Source organism: Procambarus clarkii, chromosome 16 (assembly GCF_040958095.1).
Source record: "Procambarus clarkii isolate CNS0578487 chromosome 16, FALCON_Pclarkii_2.0, whole genome shotgun sequence".
In the NCBI taxonomy this organism is placed as follows: domain Eukaryota; kingdom Metazoa; phylum Arthropoda; class Malacostraca; order Decapoda; family Cambaridae; genus Procambarus; species Procambarus clarkii.
The window spans coordinates 26,320,403-26,341,320 of record NC_091165.1 but is presented as its reverse complement, the minus strand read 5'-3'; the positions used below and the strand labels follow the sequence as shown (position 1 = coordinate 26,341,320).

Below are 20,918 nucleotides of genomic sequence, written 5' to 3'. Positions count from 1 at the left end.
TTGTTTGGTTTGAGTTTTACTATTTGTTTAAGAACATCCTCCCTGGTAACTGCTAAACTCGTCAACCTGTCCTCGTCCCCACCCACATAGACTTGTTCGGCTGAAGGCATATTGTTAAGTTCCTCTTTAGTAAATACAGATACAAAATATTTATTAAAAATACTACTCACATCTTCATCACTATCTGTTATTTGACCTGTCTCAGTTTTTAATGGACCTATCCTTTCCCTAGTCTTAGTACGATATAACTGAAAAAACCCTTTAGGATTTGTCTTTGCTTGCCCTGCTATGCGAACTTCATAGTTTCTTTTTGCTTTCCTTATCTCTTTTTTAACATTTCTAACCAGTTGTACGAATTCCTGTTCTAAAGTGACCTCCCCATTTTTAATCCTTTTGTACCAAGCTCTCTTTTTACCTATAAGGTTCTTCAAATTCTTTGTTATCCACTTTGGGTCATTAGTATACGATCTATTCAATTTGTATGGTATACTACGTTCCTGTGCTTTGTTTAGAATATTCTTAAATAAGTTATATATTGAATCCACATCGAAATCCCCATTTAAGTCACCTATCGCTGGGTTCATGTCTCGCTCCAAGACCGGCCCACACCCCATACCCAAGCCTTTCCAATCAATTTGACCCAAAAAATTTCTTAGGCTATTAAAATCAGCTTTTCGAAAATCTGGCACTTTAACAGAATTTTCTCCTACTGGTCTATTCCATTCTATGCTAAATCTGATTTCTTTGTGATCACTGCTCCCTAGCTCACTCCCTATTTCGATGTCATTAATTTGCGTTTCCCTGTTAGTTAACACTAAATCTAAAATATTATTTTCCCGTGTTGGTTCCTTAATGTGTTGCGTAAGAAAGCAATCGTCAATTAATTCTAGAAAATCTCCGGAGCCTCCGGGATTCACCCAGAAAATGGCATTTCATTACATTCAACGCTGGTTTTCCCGGGGGAAGCCCCGTCGGCTCCCTGGAGCTACCTCGCCACAGATAAGGAAAAGAGGGAAGGATCTGGGAGGCGGACGCCATGTGCCCGAACATAAAGACAAAACCACAGACAAAAAGAAAGAACCCTGCAGACGACCCGGGAGATCCGAACTCCAGAACAGGAAGGAGGGAAATAAGAGAACCCGGGCAAACCAAAATGTGTCTACAGCCCCGAAGGCCAAGATGCGCAGAGAACAGTGAAGAGCCGCAACCGAACAACAAAAGAAAGCATCCCCGGCCTGACCAACCAAGCAGCAACCCAGGACCCTTCTGGGAAGCAGCAGACCCAAACATCACCCGAGAAGGAGACTGTATCAAAAGAACAACCCACCACGAGGACCAACGAGGCAGAAAAACCATGAGCGCCAAAGAGACAAACTCCCCGACCTGGCCCCTAGAGGTCAACAACAAAAAAAGGAAACCTGAAAAAAAAAAAACACCAGAACCGAAGGGATCACGACAAACCGAGGAGAAGAATAGAACAGACCACCCGGGCCAATGACCAGGACCGCACCGGAAGTGCGAGAGCAGGCCAGAGGTGAAATAACGCCCAAAACAGCAAGCAGAACGGAGCAGAAGGAATAGCCACACCGAACACAAGCTGGAGCGGTTACGCCAGCGCCACCCAAGACGAGGCAAAAGTACACGGCACCAGAAGATGGTCCGGGAACAACCCCAAAGGTAAAGAAAAGATAACCTTATCAGAGACCAAAGAACCCCAATGCAGTGATAGGAAAACCAGAAGGACCGCCAGAAAACTACACACTGCCACGGAGACGAAGCACACAGGTGGGAGATCAACAACGAAGCCACCAGCGTCTACACAAGCGATGAGAACACGAGATAAAATCCCCAGATGCAAAGACTCGAGGGGAAGAATGAATCAGCCCCGAACAGGGCTAGACCAATCTGCAAAAGAGGCGGAGCCGCGGGAAGTCCCTCAGGATCGGAACGGAGAAAAACAGAGCTCCCAAACAAGGCTGGCAAAAACAAGAAGGAACAGCTGCCAGGGAACTAGGAACCCAATCCCGGCGAGCCGAAAAGGAACCAACCCGGACGAGCAGAAACGCCCCGTCCGGGAGTAACCCACCCCCCTCTCCCAGAACCCTGGAAGGACCAACAAGGTCAAACACCAAAGAGCCAGTGATGTTGAGCCAGCCACCATGAAATGAGCAGGAGAAAAGAAAGAACCTGATCCAAGGACCTGGCACACTCAGGCGGCTCATGAGCAGACCAGAGGTGAAACAAATTGCGAGAAAGCTTGTGGAATGGGGTCCAAAGAAACGGCAATCACAAACACGAGCTTAAGTGGCTCCACCAATGCCGCACGACCCAATACCACTTCCAGAGAATGCCATAGAATTCAGAGAAATCTCAAGACAAAATGGAAAAATTACTCAAGGGGCTAGGAAGAAATAAAGTAGTTGGACCTGATGGAGTTTCACCTTGGGTGCTGTGAGAATAGGCAACTAAGCTGAGCATTCCACTCCAATTAATATTCCAGATATTCTTGTGCACAAGAATCCTAGCAGATACAGTATATGGGAAAAGGCAAACATAGTACCAATCTATAAAAATGGTAGTCAAGAGGAACCTCTAAATTATAGACTTTTATCACTAACAAGCGTGTTAGTCAAAATACTAGAAACAATAGTTAAAGTCAAATGGGTTGAAGATCTAGAGAATAATGACATAATAATGGCCAGACAGTATGGTTTTCGAACAGGAAGATCCTGTGTAACAAATCTACTTAGTTTTTAATGATAGAGCCATAGAGATACTACAGGAAAGATGTGGTTGGGTTGACATTCTATCTGGACCTAAAAATCCAGTGTTGAATGTAATGAAATGCCATTTTCTGGGTGAAGACCCGGAGGCTTCCTGAAGCTATCCGAACTGATGTGTGCTATATTAGTTTGGGGTCAGTCATTGGAGTTCTTTAAGCCTACTGGAAACCAGCACCAGAACCTGGTTCCCTCAAAGACACAGGGAGCAATGGTATATGACCACTCTACATTTAAATAGTCCAGCAACTTACTGGTAATTAAAAAATAAATATGAAAAAAATATTCATCTTCTAAGAAAAAATGTCAAAAACAAAAATTAATTTATCATTTCTACTTACTGTATATACAAATACGTACTGTAATGCAAGAATATTCAGTAAATACAAAACCTGTAGTTAAACTCACAGCATCAGATGATGCCCCTTTCTTGATCAGTAGTGCAGCACAAGATCCATCACCAAAGTCTGTACTTCTGGTCAGAGCATACCACAAAGTAGGGTATCCAAACTTGTCTTTCAACTCCAGACGTAGATTATTGTGTTCTATCAAAACACGGAAAATTTCCATTCTTTCCCCTTCCACAATTAAGTGCATCACTGTTCTGCAAAGAACCAAGAATTTTCCTAAATTTATTGTATAATCAATTGTACAACTAGACATTGACTGCATGAGGGAAAATGAGAAAGATATTCCTGAACTAGTATATCACATGATACTAACAGGGTAGTTAAATGACTGCAGTGGGTGCTATGATTACAGAGAATAATGACTACATAGTCACACACATGGAGTGTAAGAAGTACAATGAGTTACTGGAGTACAGGTGGAACAATTTTACAGATGGATGAAATAACTGCAAGGTGGTGAAATGAATAAAAGAATGTGATGACTATAGGAACAGGGGAAATGGTTATGGTGGTCTTTTTGTAGTGGTAAAAGTGGTTGCAGCAAAGTTTTAGTTGAGGTGAAGGTTTTTAGTTGTGGTGGCAGATGTACTTAGTGATTTGTGGTGGTGATCAGACCCCATGCCTGGAAGTGCTAAGGATACATTTGATCTGGGGTCTGGGTAATTGAGGAACCCAAAAGGCAAATGCTTTGATACTACATGGTGGTTGGGTGGCCTTCCACCCAAGTGTAATAAGTTAACTTTGAACAAAAGCTTTAATGTATAAAAGTGTGTAATAAAGACTCTTGGACCCCTAATTTCCTAATGTCCTAAAAGGGCATACAAGTGTTTTCCCTTGTTCCAGTGACAATGTCTAATTAGGATGAATCTGATTACTTACTACTAAAAAATTATGAAAAACTGATAATTACTTAAATTATTTTATTATTTCTCTAGTGATTACCTTGTCTGTGGTTAATAAACAACAAATTTAGTAATCGTTAATACCCTTAATTTTAATAATCTATTTAACAAAAATACTCCTACCTTGTTTCAAATTAACTCAACAAATTTATAAAAACCAATTAGGAAGCTATGTGAGCAATGCGACAACGATGTTCAGTACAGTACGGCAAAGTTAACTCTAAGAAATAATTAAGCAATAAATTATCTGGCTTATAAAATAACATCCTAAACTCTGGCCCGACTCCGATAGACTCGGACGTTTGGAAGCTGGAAACAGGGAAAAAGAGGTGTAGGATGAACAATAGGGAAAGGACCATGGAGCACGAACTGAACCAAAGTTGAAGCAACTAACGCCCCCTATAACCAAAGCAGGGCAGCCATGGGACATCCAGGTGGGAACCAACCTAGCATGTTGCGGCAACCTATCATGCAACACGGATGCAACACTAACAGTAATGTCATCAGAATAGTACTGGAGAACAAGCAGAGAACACGACTCGCAAGACTCTGGGGTCAAAGGTGTCGTTCACTCAAAGGCAGGAAGATGGAGGCAAAAGAGGTGACTGTCACCCCGGGACAAGGGCACACAGCAACCTTCGAACCAGCACGAGGCAGGCTGGAACTCTGAAGACGCACCCATAGGTCCACTGAGCCCCGACAGGGTTTTCCAGGGTCCGAAGGTTGACTTCAATGGAAAGCCCGGGTAAGGTGTTGCTAACCGGTTAAGACCCAAAGCTAACAAGGGGGAGATCAAAACACTGAAACCCCTGCGACGTGTACAATCATGGGGGCCTAGCAGAGGGCCACCAAAATATTATAAGTGGAACAATAGCCACACCAGGCAGACCCCCACCAGGCAAGAAAAACAACAACAAAAGGAACCAGCTGCCACATAGGTAGGCAGGCTGCACAACACCCTGACGCCCCAACCAGCACAATACCACTCCCTACCCAAGGCCAAACGAGGGCCGTGAAACAGCAGCTGACCCCAAGAGTGGGGTAAATGCCGAGACTTGGACACTGCACCTGGACCTGGATAAAAACACCACCTTGGAATTCGAGGCCAGAGAAGACAACTGCCCTGGAGCACATTAGCAAACGAACTGGAGTGCTAGGTAGCCGGCGTGGGAAGGTTCGGGGCTCTCCCTTTTCCCTCTATGGGAAGGGAAAGGGAGGACTGCATGGACAAGCGACACGGCGGTGGAGTATGATATTTGCTCGTTTGCTTGTTTCCTTGGGATTGGAGGGAGTTCTGCCTCTCTTCAGTTTTTAGTTTTAATTTTCTTACCATGTGGGGTTTGTTTTGTTATGTCTACCTTTCTGGGTGCCTAACCCCGGTCGATGGCAGATAAGGAAAACCCCCAACCACAAGGGGGGTTTTCCAGGGCCATTGTTCCTTGCACCTCTCTGAGGGGACCAGGTTTTGGCTTGTGTTAGTACTGAGTGTTTTTGGCTGGGTTAGTACTGAGTGAGCAACCATGGGTGGCACACACGCATGGTGTTTTCCATAGATATTTTCAACAATAGCTGAATCTCTTCTAGATTGACTAGCACTCTCCAAAAATGACAATCTCTTCCAGTCAGGGACCTTACAAAGCAATCTTTTCAAGACTACCTTATGCTTTACAAGCTTGACTACATACCACCTATAAGTACTGAAGCCAAGGGTGTACGTGAGTGCGTTATTTGCAAGCACACAGAACGAAGAAACAGGAAGCGAAAATCTTCCTGTACATGGTGCAATGAGAGCGAAGTTGCGCTGTGTACCATGGACTACTTCGTTGATTATTACTCACTTCCGAAGTACTGAGTGTGTAATACAGTGTGTTACTGTGTAGTGTGTGAAACTGTACATATTGCAATTTTAGTGAATTTTTAACAAGTAATATTGCGACAATAAACATTTATTGTGGACACATTACTGACATGTATCACAGTTCCATGGAACATTATGAAGATTCTATTGTATACATGATGTAAAAGAACAAAAATATGCATCATGTACAATAAAAAAAAATTAAATCGCATTGGAAATACATAGAACACATAATTGGAAATATATTTGTGGCAACTCGCAGTGCTTGAATGGCCCGCGAGACTGCCTCTGGGAGCTTCACGCACGGGCGACCAGCCGTGATGACATAACAGCTCATCTTGTTCACATTCCCACAGCCAAAGTAAGTGGAGTTTTGTATTTATTTTTACATAGACATGTTCAGGGAAGGGAATTTATCATTTTACAAACAAAAAGATTTTTTTGAGAACACATGATTTCATGTGCACAGGGGGAATGTCACAATAAACTCAGTGCATCACAGTGGTTAAGGACTGCGATAACATTATCGCGAAACCAGTGTTAAATGTCAAAAAGACAAATGAATCTCTACACCCACAACAAAAGAGAAATAGGTAATGATAACCTTAAGGTGGTGATTTCGGGGCTTTACGACCCCAAAATCAAATACAACAAATACACATCCAGCAAAAAATTTACCTTTTTTTTCATGGGTTGGCTCATGCCACATCATTCCAAACCAATTTTACAAATATTCAAGCACTCATTATTTTCTTTTCAACACAATAATATAATGCAACACACTGGGATATGTTTTGTAAACACTTTCACTCTACTGGTTTTCCTTTATACCTTATGTCAACAACCTGTAGAGCCATATGTAAGCATATTTCCAAAATACTCTATAGAACATACCTCATATTCTTGTCCTGTATATTGGGATCAGCTCCCTTCTCCATCATCATCTGTGTGACCTTGACCATGTCATCACGTGTTTGCTGATCTTCATAATTCTGGGAAACTAGAGTGTGAAGAGGTGTCCTGCCATCACCAGGAGTTGCCACATTCACTGAACACCCATGATTCATCAAGAAAGAGGCAGAATATTCATCCCCTGAAACACAAACACAGAATTATGACATAAAATACATTAAAATATAAATGACAGTAATTCTCATTTTTAATTAAGATGCAAATTCAGCAATATGTCTAACAAGTACTAGTGATAAGTATAATGCACATGCAACAAATATATAATACTAATTCAAAAATCAGCATGGAAATAGTTTCTCACCCACCAGTAAACTACTGTACTCAGTTACACCTAGAGGACAGATATAAACAATCTCACAACAGTGAGATCGGCGCCTCACAAGCCCAACTAACAAAGCTTAGCTCAAGTCACTAAGTAGGAACAAAGCAGTTGGCCCAGATGGAGTTTCACCTTGAGTTCTAAGGAAATGCTCAAATGAGCTCAGTATTCCACTTCAATTGATTTTTCAGTCATCCATGTGTAAAGTCATCCATGTGTGAAAGGAGTCCTGGCAGAAAATGTATATGGAAAAAGGCCAACATAGTTCCACTCTACAAAAGTGACAGCAGGGAAGACCTTCTTAATTGTAGTCCTGAATCACTGACAAGTACAGTGCAACCTCGATTCGGTGAACCTCCGGCTAGGTCGCACACTTTTCAGGCCAGATTTACTCACCCTTTTCAACGAACTCTGGTTCGCCAAAGCAGGGGACGTGCGGATTTGCTTACGATGTTGGGACAGAGTTCACAGACTAGTGGAAAACATTCCCACCACCTGTCTATCACAAGTTACAATTAATAATGCTTTCATATGACAAGTTGTATCACACAAGTAGACCAAACTAACCAAACACCAGCCAGAGTGGTTCACACAACAAGTGACCGACTGAGGTTTCCATAATTTTCGTTCAGTGATTTATCTTTGTACATTAATTTAAAGGCTGAAGTGTGAGAAGCTAGCTACATGTGGTGAAATCTCCTTATAGACATTTTCTGTGATGAAACAACATAAGTGAAGGTGGACAGATATAGGGAATACTGTACCGTTAACCTCACTTGGTTTTCCTTCATCTGTGTTGTCATACTTCAGTGAAATTTGAAATTTTGAAATTTTCAGATTAATAAATAATTTCTAAAGCAGGTGTTTTAATTGTTTTTATTATCCTAATTATATTTCTAAACTAAATATAAATAAAAAACCAGCATGAATGTAATGAAACGCCATTTTCTGGGTGAGCCGGCTCCCTAGAATTATCCGGGCTGATATGAATGCATTAGACCATAGCATCAGTCAAGTGTATGGAGTCCTAGTCCTACCGAGGACTACGAGCCAGAACCTGGCCCTCTCAGAGAGGCACAAGGAGCAATAGCCTATAGAAACCCTGTGTGGTTGGAAGCATTCAATGTCTGCCATCAACCGGGTCAGGCACCCAGAAAGGTAGGCACCCCAAAACAAACCCCTATTCTGGTAAAAATATTGCTACTGAAAGTCGAACTAGTGGACAGAACTCCCCAAACAAAAACAAGCACACGAGCATGACGTCACCTCGTTACCGCGCCGTCGTCTGCGCAAACCCCCCTCCCTGGGAGGGAGCCACAGACTAACGGCAGCTATCCACCCTGCAGTTCTGAGGCTGGATGTCAAAAATTGCGACAAGAAAACCGCCGACCGGAGGGAGGGAGGGAGAGAGAGAGGGAGGGAGGGAGGGAGGGAGGGAGAGTTGCCGGAGAGCCTCCGGGTCTCGCCCAGAAAATGGCGTTTCGTTACATTTAACACTGGTTTTCTGGGGGGAGCCCTGTCGGCTCCCTGGAGGTACATATCTGAAGACAAAACAAGAGGGATTTACCCGGGAGGCGATTGGCCCTTGCTCCTCAATGCGAAGTCTAGACAACTGGCTGCAACCGCAACCCCAATGCAACACAGGCCCGACTAGGCCCACGAACGCTGACAAGGTAGCGAAATGACCAGGACCCTATTCGACCACCAAAAACCCCATGTCTGAATGTCAGTTCAAGACATGTTACCAAAGACAGCAGCCAGTACAGCAAACTTACAAACGTCGTGAACACGAGCACAGACTGCAGGCTGGCTAGACTGAATGACCCTGCGGACGACTTGGGAGACCCAAACCCTGGAACAGGGGAAGAAGGGAATCCAACCTGAAGCGCATCTCCGACCACCAAAGCCGTGGCGTGCAGGTAACAACGGAGAGCCGCAACCGGACAACACATTATGCACCCCCGGTCTGACCAACCAAGCATCAATAACCAAAAGAACCCCTCCAGAGAGCAGCAGCCTCATTCTTCGCCAGAAAAGAAGGAGACGGCTGCAAACAAACCTACCACCAGGATCATAAGAGCAGAAACCCCTGCGCCAGAGGAATGCACAATCCTGAACGGAAGGGGCCACCACAAACTGAGAAGAGAGAAAAAGAGAGCACCTGGTCCAACGACCAGGATGGCTCAGGCGGTCCATGAGCAGGCCACAAGTGAAACAACGTACACGAGACAGCTTGCAGAGCGGCGCAAAAGTAACATCAACAACTAATACCCGATACCCAACTAATTTGCCCGAAATGCTATGCGTATTAGTGGCTTTAGGTATTGTATGTACTGTACTAGTTCTCTCTATAAATCCAACATTATGTTTGTAAATCAACTACTGTATGTATGTACTTTTCCTGAATAAAAATTTATTATTTATTATTATAATACAAGCTGCACCAGCTCCGCCAGCCCCGCGTGATACGAGAAGACAATATGTGGCATAAGATAACTGCCCTGGAACAACCACGAAAGAAAGGACAAAACAATCCTATCAGAGACAGAAGTAAACCTAAGAAGAGACAAGAAATAACGGAAGGACCGCCAGGAAACTTCATACATACTGCTGCCGAGACGAAGCCTGCAGTTGGGGCACCATCAATGAAGCCCCTCTGTGCACCATAAAAGTTGTGATAGACCCATGTCAGAAAGACCAGACACGAAGACTTGAGAAGATCGAACCAGTCACATAACTGACTGACCTGATCTGCTGAAAGAGGGAGCTGTGGGAAGACCCCCGGATTCGGACACCGAGCAAGCAGGGCCTGAAACCAAAGCGGGGCCGGCCACCGAGAGGCCAAAAGGACAATTCTTCCTTGGTAAGTCTCCAAGCAAGCTAGGAACTGGAGCTACAGCAGAACCGGGGAGAAGAGGCACAGGTAATCCCACCTCGACCAGTCCTGCCGGTTGACCAGGCATCGACCCTGACAACCCCGTAGTCGGGGAAGGGTGCCACATGTATCGGGAGACACTTCGACCACACCAACGTAAAAAGGCCTACCTCTGGGAGCCGGTATGTTCACCAGAGACAACTGAAAGTCAGCATCGACCGTCCAGTGCGTGGACAGGGGAAATGAACCGAGACAGTCCATCCGCCAGGACGTTGCACATCCCCTGGATATGAACTGCTAGGAGAACCAAACCGAGAATTCAGCAGATGAATCACCCGAAGCGACCAGCCCCAAAGAGCCAAGGACAGCATCGAACCCCTGCAGCTCAGGCAATGAACCACCGGGAACAGTTTGACTGGAGCCTGATTGTCGATTCGTGAGCGACTTTAGTCCCAAGCGTCATCCTTTAACCCTCCAAAGCGTCATCCACACCTCCGCCAACTCTTGCACCGTGCTGTGAGCCCCCACCGCCCATGGCTAGCCTGGTAAGCACTAGTCACAAAGCCCCAGCCAAGAGACTTGGCTGAACGTCCATGAACACATCGAACGAGGGTTCAGGTAGGTGCCAAGGCACAGAACTCCGAAAAACCCGAGGGTAGGAAGCCGGCGATGCAGCAACCGACGCAAAGCCCCCAGAGGCCAAACCCACTGATCGCAAGAGAGGCGGAAGGAACATTACCGTAGAAACCAGTACAGCCGACGAAGCCAAACCCGACCCATCGGGTTTAGCTTCCCAAACCCGCTGGTTTTTGGTCCTCATCCTAAGCCTTTACGAGATTTTAAAATGCAATAAAATAATATAAATGTTTCTGTAATTGTATTCCATCTTAGAATATTGTGATCACATGATGGGATGAGCTTTTCTCCTACTTGAATTTGATCGATCATGCCCTCTTCTGATGTTAGCACAAGGTCCAGAATGCTGTTACCTCGAGTGGGCTCTACCACATGTTGTATGATAGTCCTGAGCCAGGTCTAGAAATTAATCTCCTGCTTGTGATGTTAGATTTACCCAATCTATTGTCTCGTGGTTAAAATTGCCCATCAGTGTATAAGTGTTTGCATTTGTGATGCAGCATTGATCACATTATGCAGATCAATAACTTCCTCTGCTGTTGCTGTGTCAGCCCTGTAGCAAACTCCCACTGTCAGTATGTTACCATCTTGCACTAGTATATTGCATAATACAGACCCTGAGGATCACATGGTGTTCAGTTCCTGATTGGTGGTTGCATTCAGGTCTTCTTTCACATAAAGCAGAACACCACCTGCTCTTTTTGTTCATCATTGTTCATGAAGATCAGGTCTAATGTGTTTTCGTGCCTAGTTTGTTCAGTAATCTGTTGGTTGAGCGAGAATTATCATAAATATTAATTTATATTTGAGAATATTCCTATTTTGAATGAAAAGCATGTTAAAATATATGAATGCATCTTTGGGACGCCTCAGAACTTGGTCTGGGGATGTGTTGCTTTGTGAATCGTTTGCAGAGTTGTTTGGTAGTTTTGAGGCTTTGTTTTCTGTGAAACTTCCAGTTGCCTGTGAAGCTTTGTTAACTTTCTGGATGCTTTCCCGGTGGGGTGGCGAATTGTCATTTGTTCCCTGCACCTGTGAGGGGGGGGGGGCCAAGTTCTAACTCTGTACCCTGGTAAGCCAAACAGAATGTCTGTAACTGATGTAACCCATTAACATGCAGCAATCTTTGCAAGATAGCTTCAGAGAGCCACCAGGGGGTGGTTTCCCCAAGAAAATAAATAAAAAGTAACACAAATTACACAAGTTGCTTCTTGTTTTGTTTTAAAACACAAAAAGTAAGATGTGAGAAAATGACCTCTTCTAACAGCCCTGTGCAGTAGAGAAGCACCAGTAGGGTCGGTTGTGGTGACAGATGCTCCATGCTTGAGCAGGGTGTCAGCGATGCTGTGCTGGCGACCAACCAGAGCCAAGTCTAAAGCCATGTCTCCAGCTTCATCTGCCTCGTCTAATACTGCAGGCAACTGGAAAATGGGCAAGACATTGGTATTATGCTCATTGGTGGTAAATAGTAGTGTTATCACTGTAAGGGCAAGAGCTTGTAAACCGTACTCGAGAGTACAGACTTACAAAACCCGTCCTTACTTTCTTATATGTACTGTAATAGCAGGAAATATATGTATCGTATGTGCTAGTGAAATAGAAATAAAGTATTCTTAGTCTAAGTTGGACAATATCACTCTTGGGGTTAAAACTTCACATATGGGTTTTAGTTACACATTATTGCTATTATTATGCAATTATTGCACAGTATTAGAATTACACACACAGTTTGCTAAATTATATCTTGCAGTAAACTCAAATTACACTAAAATGTAAATGTGGATTACATTGTACCCTTAAATTTACTTTAATGTACCTGTACCTACTTTTTTTCTGCCAAATTTCTAATACAATTTTTTTTTTCTAGCAATGCGTTTTTGTACCCTCTTGCGATGTATTTTTGTACTTACAAAAGTTACTGTACTTGCCTGTAATTTTTTTTTTAATTTTGCTAGAAATTACCTTCTGCCCGAGACGCTATGTGTGCTAGTGGCTTTACAAGAATGTAAAACTTCAAGTCTCTGTAGTCTTATAAACCCAATATACCTTCTTGTATATAAATAAATAAATTAAATAAATAAAAGTTAACAAATCAAGATTCTTTTACACTGTTTATTTCTGGGAATACACAATTACGTTACAAGATTACTGGGATTGAGCTTGATCTTTTCAGCACACATTTGGGAAGACTTTAATACACCAATCTGGCCTAAGATCATTACTCTACTCTATATAATATAGGGATTCCAGTGCGAGTATTAACAGTACATTGACTTTATAGTTGAACACTTTACTAACATTGACCATGATTGAGGGAGCACAGAACATGTACTCACCTAGTTGTGAGTACTAGTTGTGGGGGTTGAGCTCTGGCTCTTTAGTCTCGCCTCTCAACTGTCGATCAACTGATGTACAGGTTCCTGAGCCTATTGGGCTTTATCATATTTACACTTGAAACTGTGTATGGAGTCTGCCTCCACCACATCACTTCCTAATGCACTCCATTTATCAACTACTCTGACACTAAAAAAGCTCTAATATCTCTGTGGCTCATTTGGGCATTCATTTTCTAGATATGTCACCTAGTGCATGTGCCCCTTATGTTAAATAGCCTGTCTTTATCTACCCTATCAATTCCTTTGAATGTCTTGTAAGTGGTGATCATGTCTCCCCTTACTCTTCCGTCTTCCAGCGACGTGAGGTTTAATTCCCGTAGTCTCTCGTAGCTCATACCTCTCAGTTCGGGTACTAGTCTGGTGGCAAACCTTTGAACCTTTTCCAGTTTAGTCTTATGCTTGACTCGATATGGACTCCATGCTGGAGCTGCATACTCCAGGATTGGTCTGACATATGTGGTATACAAAGTTCTGAATGATTCCTTTTTTCTAATTCTAATCTAAGAATGATTCCAAGTTTCTACAGGCCATTCTTATGTTGGCCAACCTGGCATATGCCGCTGATATCACACCAAACCTGTCTCCTGAAGCCCATATCAAAAGAATAACATCTGCAGCGTATGCGAGGCTGACTAACATCAGAACTGCCTTCAGGAACCTGTGTAAAGAATCATTCAGAACCTTATATACCACATATGCAAGACCAATCATGGAGTATGCGGCCCCAGCATGGAGCCCGTACCTTGTCAAGCACAAGACGAAACTTGAAAAAGTTCAGAGGTATGCCACTAGGCTAGTCCCAGAACTAAAAGGCATGAGTTACGAGGAAAGACTGCGGGAAATGCACCTCACGACACTGGAAGACAGAAGAGTAAGTGGAGACATGATTACTACCTACAAAATTCTCAAAGGAATTAAGAACATAAGAACAAAGGCAACTGCAGAAGGCCTATTGGCCCATACGAGGCAGCTCCTTTTTATAACCACCCAATCCCACTCATATACTTGTCCAACCCGCGCTTGAAACAATCGAGGGACCCCACCTCCAGCACGTTACGCGGTAATTGGTTCCACAAATCAACAACCCTGTTACTGAACCAGTATTTACCCAAGTCTTTCCTAAATCTAAACTTATCCAATTTATACCCATTGTTTCGTGTTCTGTCTTGTGTTGATACTTTTAATACCCTATTAATATCCCCTTTGTTATGTCCATACACCCACTTGTAAACCTCTATCATGTAAGAACATAAGAACATAAGAACAAAGGTAACTGCAGAAGGCCTATTGGCCCATACGAGGCAGCTCCTATTCTATAACCACCCAATCCCACTCATATACTTGTCCAACCCGTGCTTGAAACAATCGAGGGACCCCACCTCCACAATGTTACGCGGCAATTGGTTCCACAAATCAACAACCCTGTTACTGAACCAGTATTTACCCAAGTCTTTCCTAAATCTAAACTTATCCAATTTATATCCATTGTTTCGTGTTCTGTCCTGTGTTGATACTTTTAATACCCTATTAATATCCCCCCGGTTATGTCCATTCATCCATTTGTAAACCTCTATCATGTCACCCCTAACTCTTCGCCTTTCCAGTGAATGCAACTTAAGCTTTGTTAATCTTTCTTCATATGAAAGATTTCTAATTTGGGGAATTAACTTAGTCATCCTACGCTGGACACGTTCAAGTGAATTTATATCCATTCTATAATATGGCGACCAAAACTGAACTGCATAATCTAAATGGGGCCTAACTAGAGCAAGATATAGCTTGAGAACCACACCAGGTGTCTTGTTACTAACGCTGCGATTAATAAATCCAAGTGTCCGATTTGCCTTATTACGAACATTTATGCATTGATCCTTTTGTTTTAAATTCTTACTAATCATAACTCCCAGATCCCTTTCGCAATCTCAACACCATCCAGCTCGTATCTTGTAACTCTATCATCATTACCTAACCTCAGAACTTTACATTTATCAGCATTAAACTGCATCTGCCAATCCTTTGACCATTTCAAAACCCTATCTAGATCAACTTGAAGTGATAGTGAGTCCTCCTCCGAATTAATTTCCCTACCGATTTTCGTATCATCGGCAAATTTGCAAATGTTGCTACTCAAACCTGAATCTAAATCATTTATATATATTATAAACAACAGAGGTCCCAGGACAGAGCCTTGAGGCACTCCACTTACAACATTTTCCCACTCTGACTTGATTCCATTTATACTAACTCTTTGTTTCCTTTGGTATAGCCATGCCCTAATCCAGCTTAATATAGCACCCCCAATACCATGAGACTATCTTTTTAATCAGTCCTTCATGTGGCACTGTATCAAAAGCTTTGCTAAAGTCAAGGTACACAACATCACAATCCTTACCACTATCAACTGCCTCAACTATGCTAGAATAAAAAGATAACAAATTTGTTAAACATGAACGGCCATTTACAAAACCATGCTGCGACTTAATTATTAATTTATGTTTTTCAAGATGAAGACGAATTTTATTTGCTATTATAGATTCGAGTAACTTTCCCACAATAGACGTTAGGCTAATTGGTCGATAGTTAGACGCAAGTGATCTATCTCCTTTCTTAAAAACTGGTATCACATTAGCAACTTTCCAAAACTCTGGCACTCTGCCTGACTCTATTGATTTATTAAATATGGTTGACAGTGGGTCACAAAGCTCCTCTTTGCATTCTTTAAGCACCCTGGCAAACACTTCATCCAGCCCTGAGGATTTGTTTGGTTTGAGTTTTACTATTTGTTTAAGAACATCCTCCCTGGTAACTGCTAAACTCGTCAACCTGTCCTCGTCCCCACCCACATAGACTTGTTCGGCTGAAGGCATATTGTTAAGTTCCTCTTTAGTAAATACAGATACAAAATATTTATTAAAAATACTACTCATCTCTTCATCACTATCTGTTATTTGACCTGTCTCAGTTTTTAATGGACCTATCCTTTCCCTAGTCTTAGTACGATATAACTGAAAAAAAACCCTTTAGGATTTGTCTTTGCTTGCCCTGCTTTGCGAACTTCATAGTTTCTTTTTGCTTTCCTTATCTCTTTTTTAACAATTCTAACCAGTTGTACGAATTCCTGTTCTAAAGTGACCTCCCCATTTTTAATCCTTTTGTACCAAGCTCTTTTTACCTATAAGGTTCTTCAAATTCATTGTTATCCACTTTGGGTCATTAGTATTCGATCTATTCAATTTGTATGGTATACTACGTTCCTGTGCTTTGTTTAGAATATTCTTAAATAAGTTATATATTGAATCCACATCGAAATCCCCATTTAAGTCACCTATCGCTGGGTTCATGTCTCGCTCCAAGACCGGCCCACTCCTCATACCCAAGACTTTCCAATCAATTTGACCCAAAAAATTTCTTAGGCTATTAAAATCAGCTTTTCGAAAATCTGGCACTTTAACAGAATTTTCTCCTACAGGTCTATTCCATTCTATGCTAAATCTGATTTCTTTGTGATCACTGTGCCCTAGCTCACTCCCTATTTCGATGTCATTAATTTGTGTTTCCCTGTTAGTTAACACTAAATCTAAAATATTATTTTCCCGTGTTGGTTCCTTAATGTGTTGCGTAAGAAAGCAATCGTCAATTAATTCTAGAAAATCTTCTGCTTCACTATTCCCTGTTTTGTTCAACCAGTTTATTCCACTAAAATTAAAGTCACCCATGACATAAATACTGTTAGATCTAGATGCTCTAGATATTTCATCCCACAGATGCTTTGCTTCCATTCTGTCTAAATTTGGTGGCCTATATATAACTCCTATTATAATAGTATTAGCTTTTTCGTTTAATTCTATCCAAATAGTTTGTGTGTGTGGCTCAGTTTTGATTCCCTCTTTGAGACTACATTTCAAATTGTCCCTAACATATATGGCTACTCCACCTCCTCGTCTAATATATATATCTGTGTGAAATAGTTTAAATCCTTTTATTTGATATTCAGCTAATAGTTCTCTATTATCTACATTCATCCACATTTCGGTAAGTGCAATAATATCTATTTTTTCTGTGCAGACAAGAGCATTTAATTCGTTAATTTTATTTCTTAGACTTCTACTGTTAGTGTAATATACCCTAAGTGAATTGTTATTTTGAGGCCCTTCTCTTTCCCTGATCATTTTGCCAATTCCTTTCTCCCACAAACACATACTTTTATTACCTCCTTCTTCCAAATCAATTCCCATACCTCTATCGATTGACAGGGTAGATAAAGATAAACTGTTTAACACGGGTGGTGCATGAACAAGGGGACACAGGTGGAAACAGAGTTCCCAAATGAGCCACAGGGACGTTAGAAAGAACTTTTTCATTGTCAGAGTAGTTAACAGATGGAATGCATTAGGCAGTGATGTGGTGGAGGGTGACTCATACACAGTTTCCAATGTAGATATGATAGAGCCCAGTAGGCTCAGAAATTTGTACATCAGTTGACTGACAGTTGAGAGGCGGGACCAAAGAACCAGAGCTCAACCCCCGCAAGCACAATTAGGTGAGTACAGCTAGGTGGGTACACACCTATGGATCATCCAATAAAATCGGCAGACTTCTAGATGTTACTATTGCTCGGCTTAGACTCTGTTACAAATATCTCTGGGAATTTTCATTATCTGCTGATGTAGACCTGACCAAATGTAAACTGTGTCAACAAAATTATTCGCACACCCTCCGTCACTATGTGATGGAGTGAGAAAAAATACGTGAACTCAGACAATTCTATAACAAATTTTCAAATGTGTAAATATTTAATTCAAAATTATCAGCGCCAAAAAACTTAGCCAAATATTCCCAGATTGCTAACTGTAGGTAGTAACTGAGTGATTGTAACCTATCCACCACTACCGACTGGATGGGCAACGCAGGATAAACATAAATTGTGACACTAGCTCTCCACATGTCAGTTAATTTAGAAACTACTTGTGGTCGGTCTCGAGCCCATTGTTGATGACGATGTGCATTGAATTTTGTAACTAGCTCATCAAGATTGCAACTTGCTTAGCTAAATTAATTGTAGGGTTCAGTACCCGAGCTCACTATGTGCCTCTGTAACCCTTTCCACTACCACCCACAGGAAGGGTATGGGGTGCATAATAAATGAACTAAACTAACTACAATCCCTTCTAGATTATAATGCCATACATATTTATTTTCAAACAAAAATCATGGCTGTACTTGCCCAATAGAAGAAGGTACTGAATGATAAACATCTCTTCTTCTTTCCTGGTAATTACCAAATCCAGCAACGGAGCATCTCCTCCCATACATGGGGTCTGTTTTACATGTTGATACATAAAAGACTCCAGGATGAGATTAACAAATGGGCCAGTCCAAAAGTCCTGTTTTTCCTTTGCGGGCTTCCTAATCGATTGATTTTATATTGACGTCACAAAGAATCAACAACTGTGATTTATCTTTGTATGTGCATGTGGTGTATGTGTGTGTACTCCCAGATGTGCTTGCAGGGTCAAGCGAGGCTCCTAACCTCGAGATGTGTGTGTAATTACACAAGTGTAATTACCTAAATGGATTACCTACAGGATGAGAGTTATGCTTGTGGTGTCCCGTCTTCCCAGCACTCTGTCATATAATGCTTTGAAACTACTGACGGTTTTGGCCTCCACTGCTTTCTCACTTAACTTGCTCCAACCGTCTACCACTCTGCAAAAGAAAACTTTTTAATATTTTTTCGGAACATTTGTTTCCTTAGCTCGCATATATGTCCTCTTGTTCTTGAGGTTGCTGATTTCACGAATTCCTTTGTTATTTTATTTTGCAAGTGGTGATCATATCACCTCTTTTTTTTCTTCTATCTTCTAGCTTAGGAATATTTAATGCCTCTAGCCTTTCCTCCTAACTCTTTTTTTTCAGATCCAGAAGCCATTTTGTAGCATGCCTTTGCACCTTTTCCAGTTTATTGATGTGCTTCTTGAGATATGGGCACCATACAACTGGTGTATATTCCAGTTTTGGTCTCACTAAAGTCATGACCAGTTTTAGCATTTCAACATCCATGTAATTAAAAAAAAAAAAAAAGTCTGAAGTTGGAAAGCAGCGCATTCGCTCCTCGCACAATATCTTTTTGTGTGTTCCTCTGGTGACAGTTCACTCTCTAAAACCACCCCTAGATCTCATTCTTTAATGGAATTCATTAATTCCTTTCCATATAATTTGTAAGTTGTGTTTTGTCTATTTTCTCTGATTTCACATTCCATAACATGGCATTTATTCACATTGAATTCCATTTGCCACACGTGACTCCAAGCACTTATTTGATCTAGGACATCTAGATCAATTTGAAAAGCATGACAATCGTCTACATCTCCTATCTTCCATCATCCGCAAACATGGTCATATAATTCTCTGTTCATTCCGGAAGATCGTTTATGTTGATGATGACCATTACTGGAGCAAGAAATGACTCCTTTGGTACTCCGCCCGTACTCCTTTGGTACTCCGTGCGTGTGTACTCACCTAATTGTGCTTGCGGGGGTTGAGCTCTGGCTCTTAGGTCACGCATGTGTGTGCGCGTGTATGTACTCACCTATTTGTGCCTGCATGATCGAACTCTAGCTCTTGGACGCCGCTTGTCTTAATTGTCTAATGCAATGACTCCTGGCCTATTTCTCTCTCATACCTACTTTTAAAGTTAGGAATAGAGTTAGCCTCTACAGCCTGTTCATTTAGGTAATTTCATTTACTCCCTACCCTTTACGCTAAACGAAAATGTCTAACATCTCTACGACACATCTGAGTCTCAAGCTTCCATTCGTGCCCCTTTATACTATTATTATTCATTGTAAACATTTCCTCTCTTTCTACCATGTCAATCCCTCTAAGTATTTTATACGTCTGTATCATATCCTCCCTCTCTCCTTTCTAACGTCGTCAGGTTTACTTTCTTCAGTCTGTCTTCGTACCTCATCCCCCGCAGCTCTGGGACGAGTCTCGTTGCAAACTTCTGCATCTTCTTCGAGCTTCCTTATGTTTTTTTTTTTTAAAGATGGGGCTCCAAGTTGGGGTGGCATACTCCGGCATAAGACTGGCCTCACATAGGCGGTATACAGTAATTTAAACGCCTCCTTATTCAGGTTTCTGAAGGATGTTCTGATTTTTGCCAGAGTAGAGTATGCGGCCGAAGATATTATATTTATAAGAGCCTCTGGAGTTAGGTTTGGTGGTATGTCCTCTCCCAGGTCTTTTTCTTTAAATGTTATAGGGAGATAGTTTCCCCTTCATCGTATATTGACCTTTCGGTCTCCTGGAGCTGTGTGTGTGGGGGTGGGGTGGGGGGGGGGGGGGGGTAGGGACCTCCCATAATGAAATTCATGTGTAGGTATGTAGAGTACAGGAACATATTTGTAAAAAAATACTAATTAATGACTCAAGAAAAAATTACATAAACTATTAAATAAAAGGTTTTATTAGAAGAGGCAGCAGTGGGATTAAATGTTGTGGATATGCGGTACTGAAGGTGGATATTACCACTGTTGAGCACCATGATACAGTCTCCTCCACATGCCTCAAGTCGTTGACCAGCAGCCGTGCCAGCTAACTGTGCACTCCACCACAAGTCTCTCCCGTTACTGCACAACATGACATGTGGCCAGCATGAGCCCAGCACCAAGGTTTAGGGAGGTGGGTGGGTGGGTGTTCCCCATCTTGCGTGGCTCCCTTAAGCTCCGCCCTCTTCACGATAAGTTGTGTGACCTACTAAAGCACAAA

At 42.1% G+C, this 20,918-nt stretch overlaps 1 protein-coding gene across 1 annotated transcript in view; it reads right to left on the bottom strand.

Annotated features, from left to right (window-relative positions):
• Positions 1-20,918, bottom strand: part of LOC123759892 (rabankyrin-5) — a 147,005-nt gene that overhangs the window by 65,855 nt on the left and 60,232 nt on the right. Inside the window, exons 7-9 of the mRNA XM_069325353.1 lie at positions 12,008-12,173; positions 6,845-7,043; positions 3,189-3,384 (exon numbers count right to left, since the gene is read on the bottom strand). Of these exons, the coding sequence (XP_069181454.1) occupies positions 3,189-3,384; positions 6,845-7,043; positions 12,008-12,173 (561 nt within the window). The remainder of the gene's footprint in view (positions 1-3,188; positions 3,385-6,844; positions 7,044-12,007; positions 12,174-20,918) is intronic.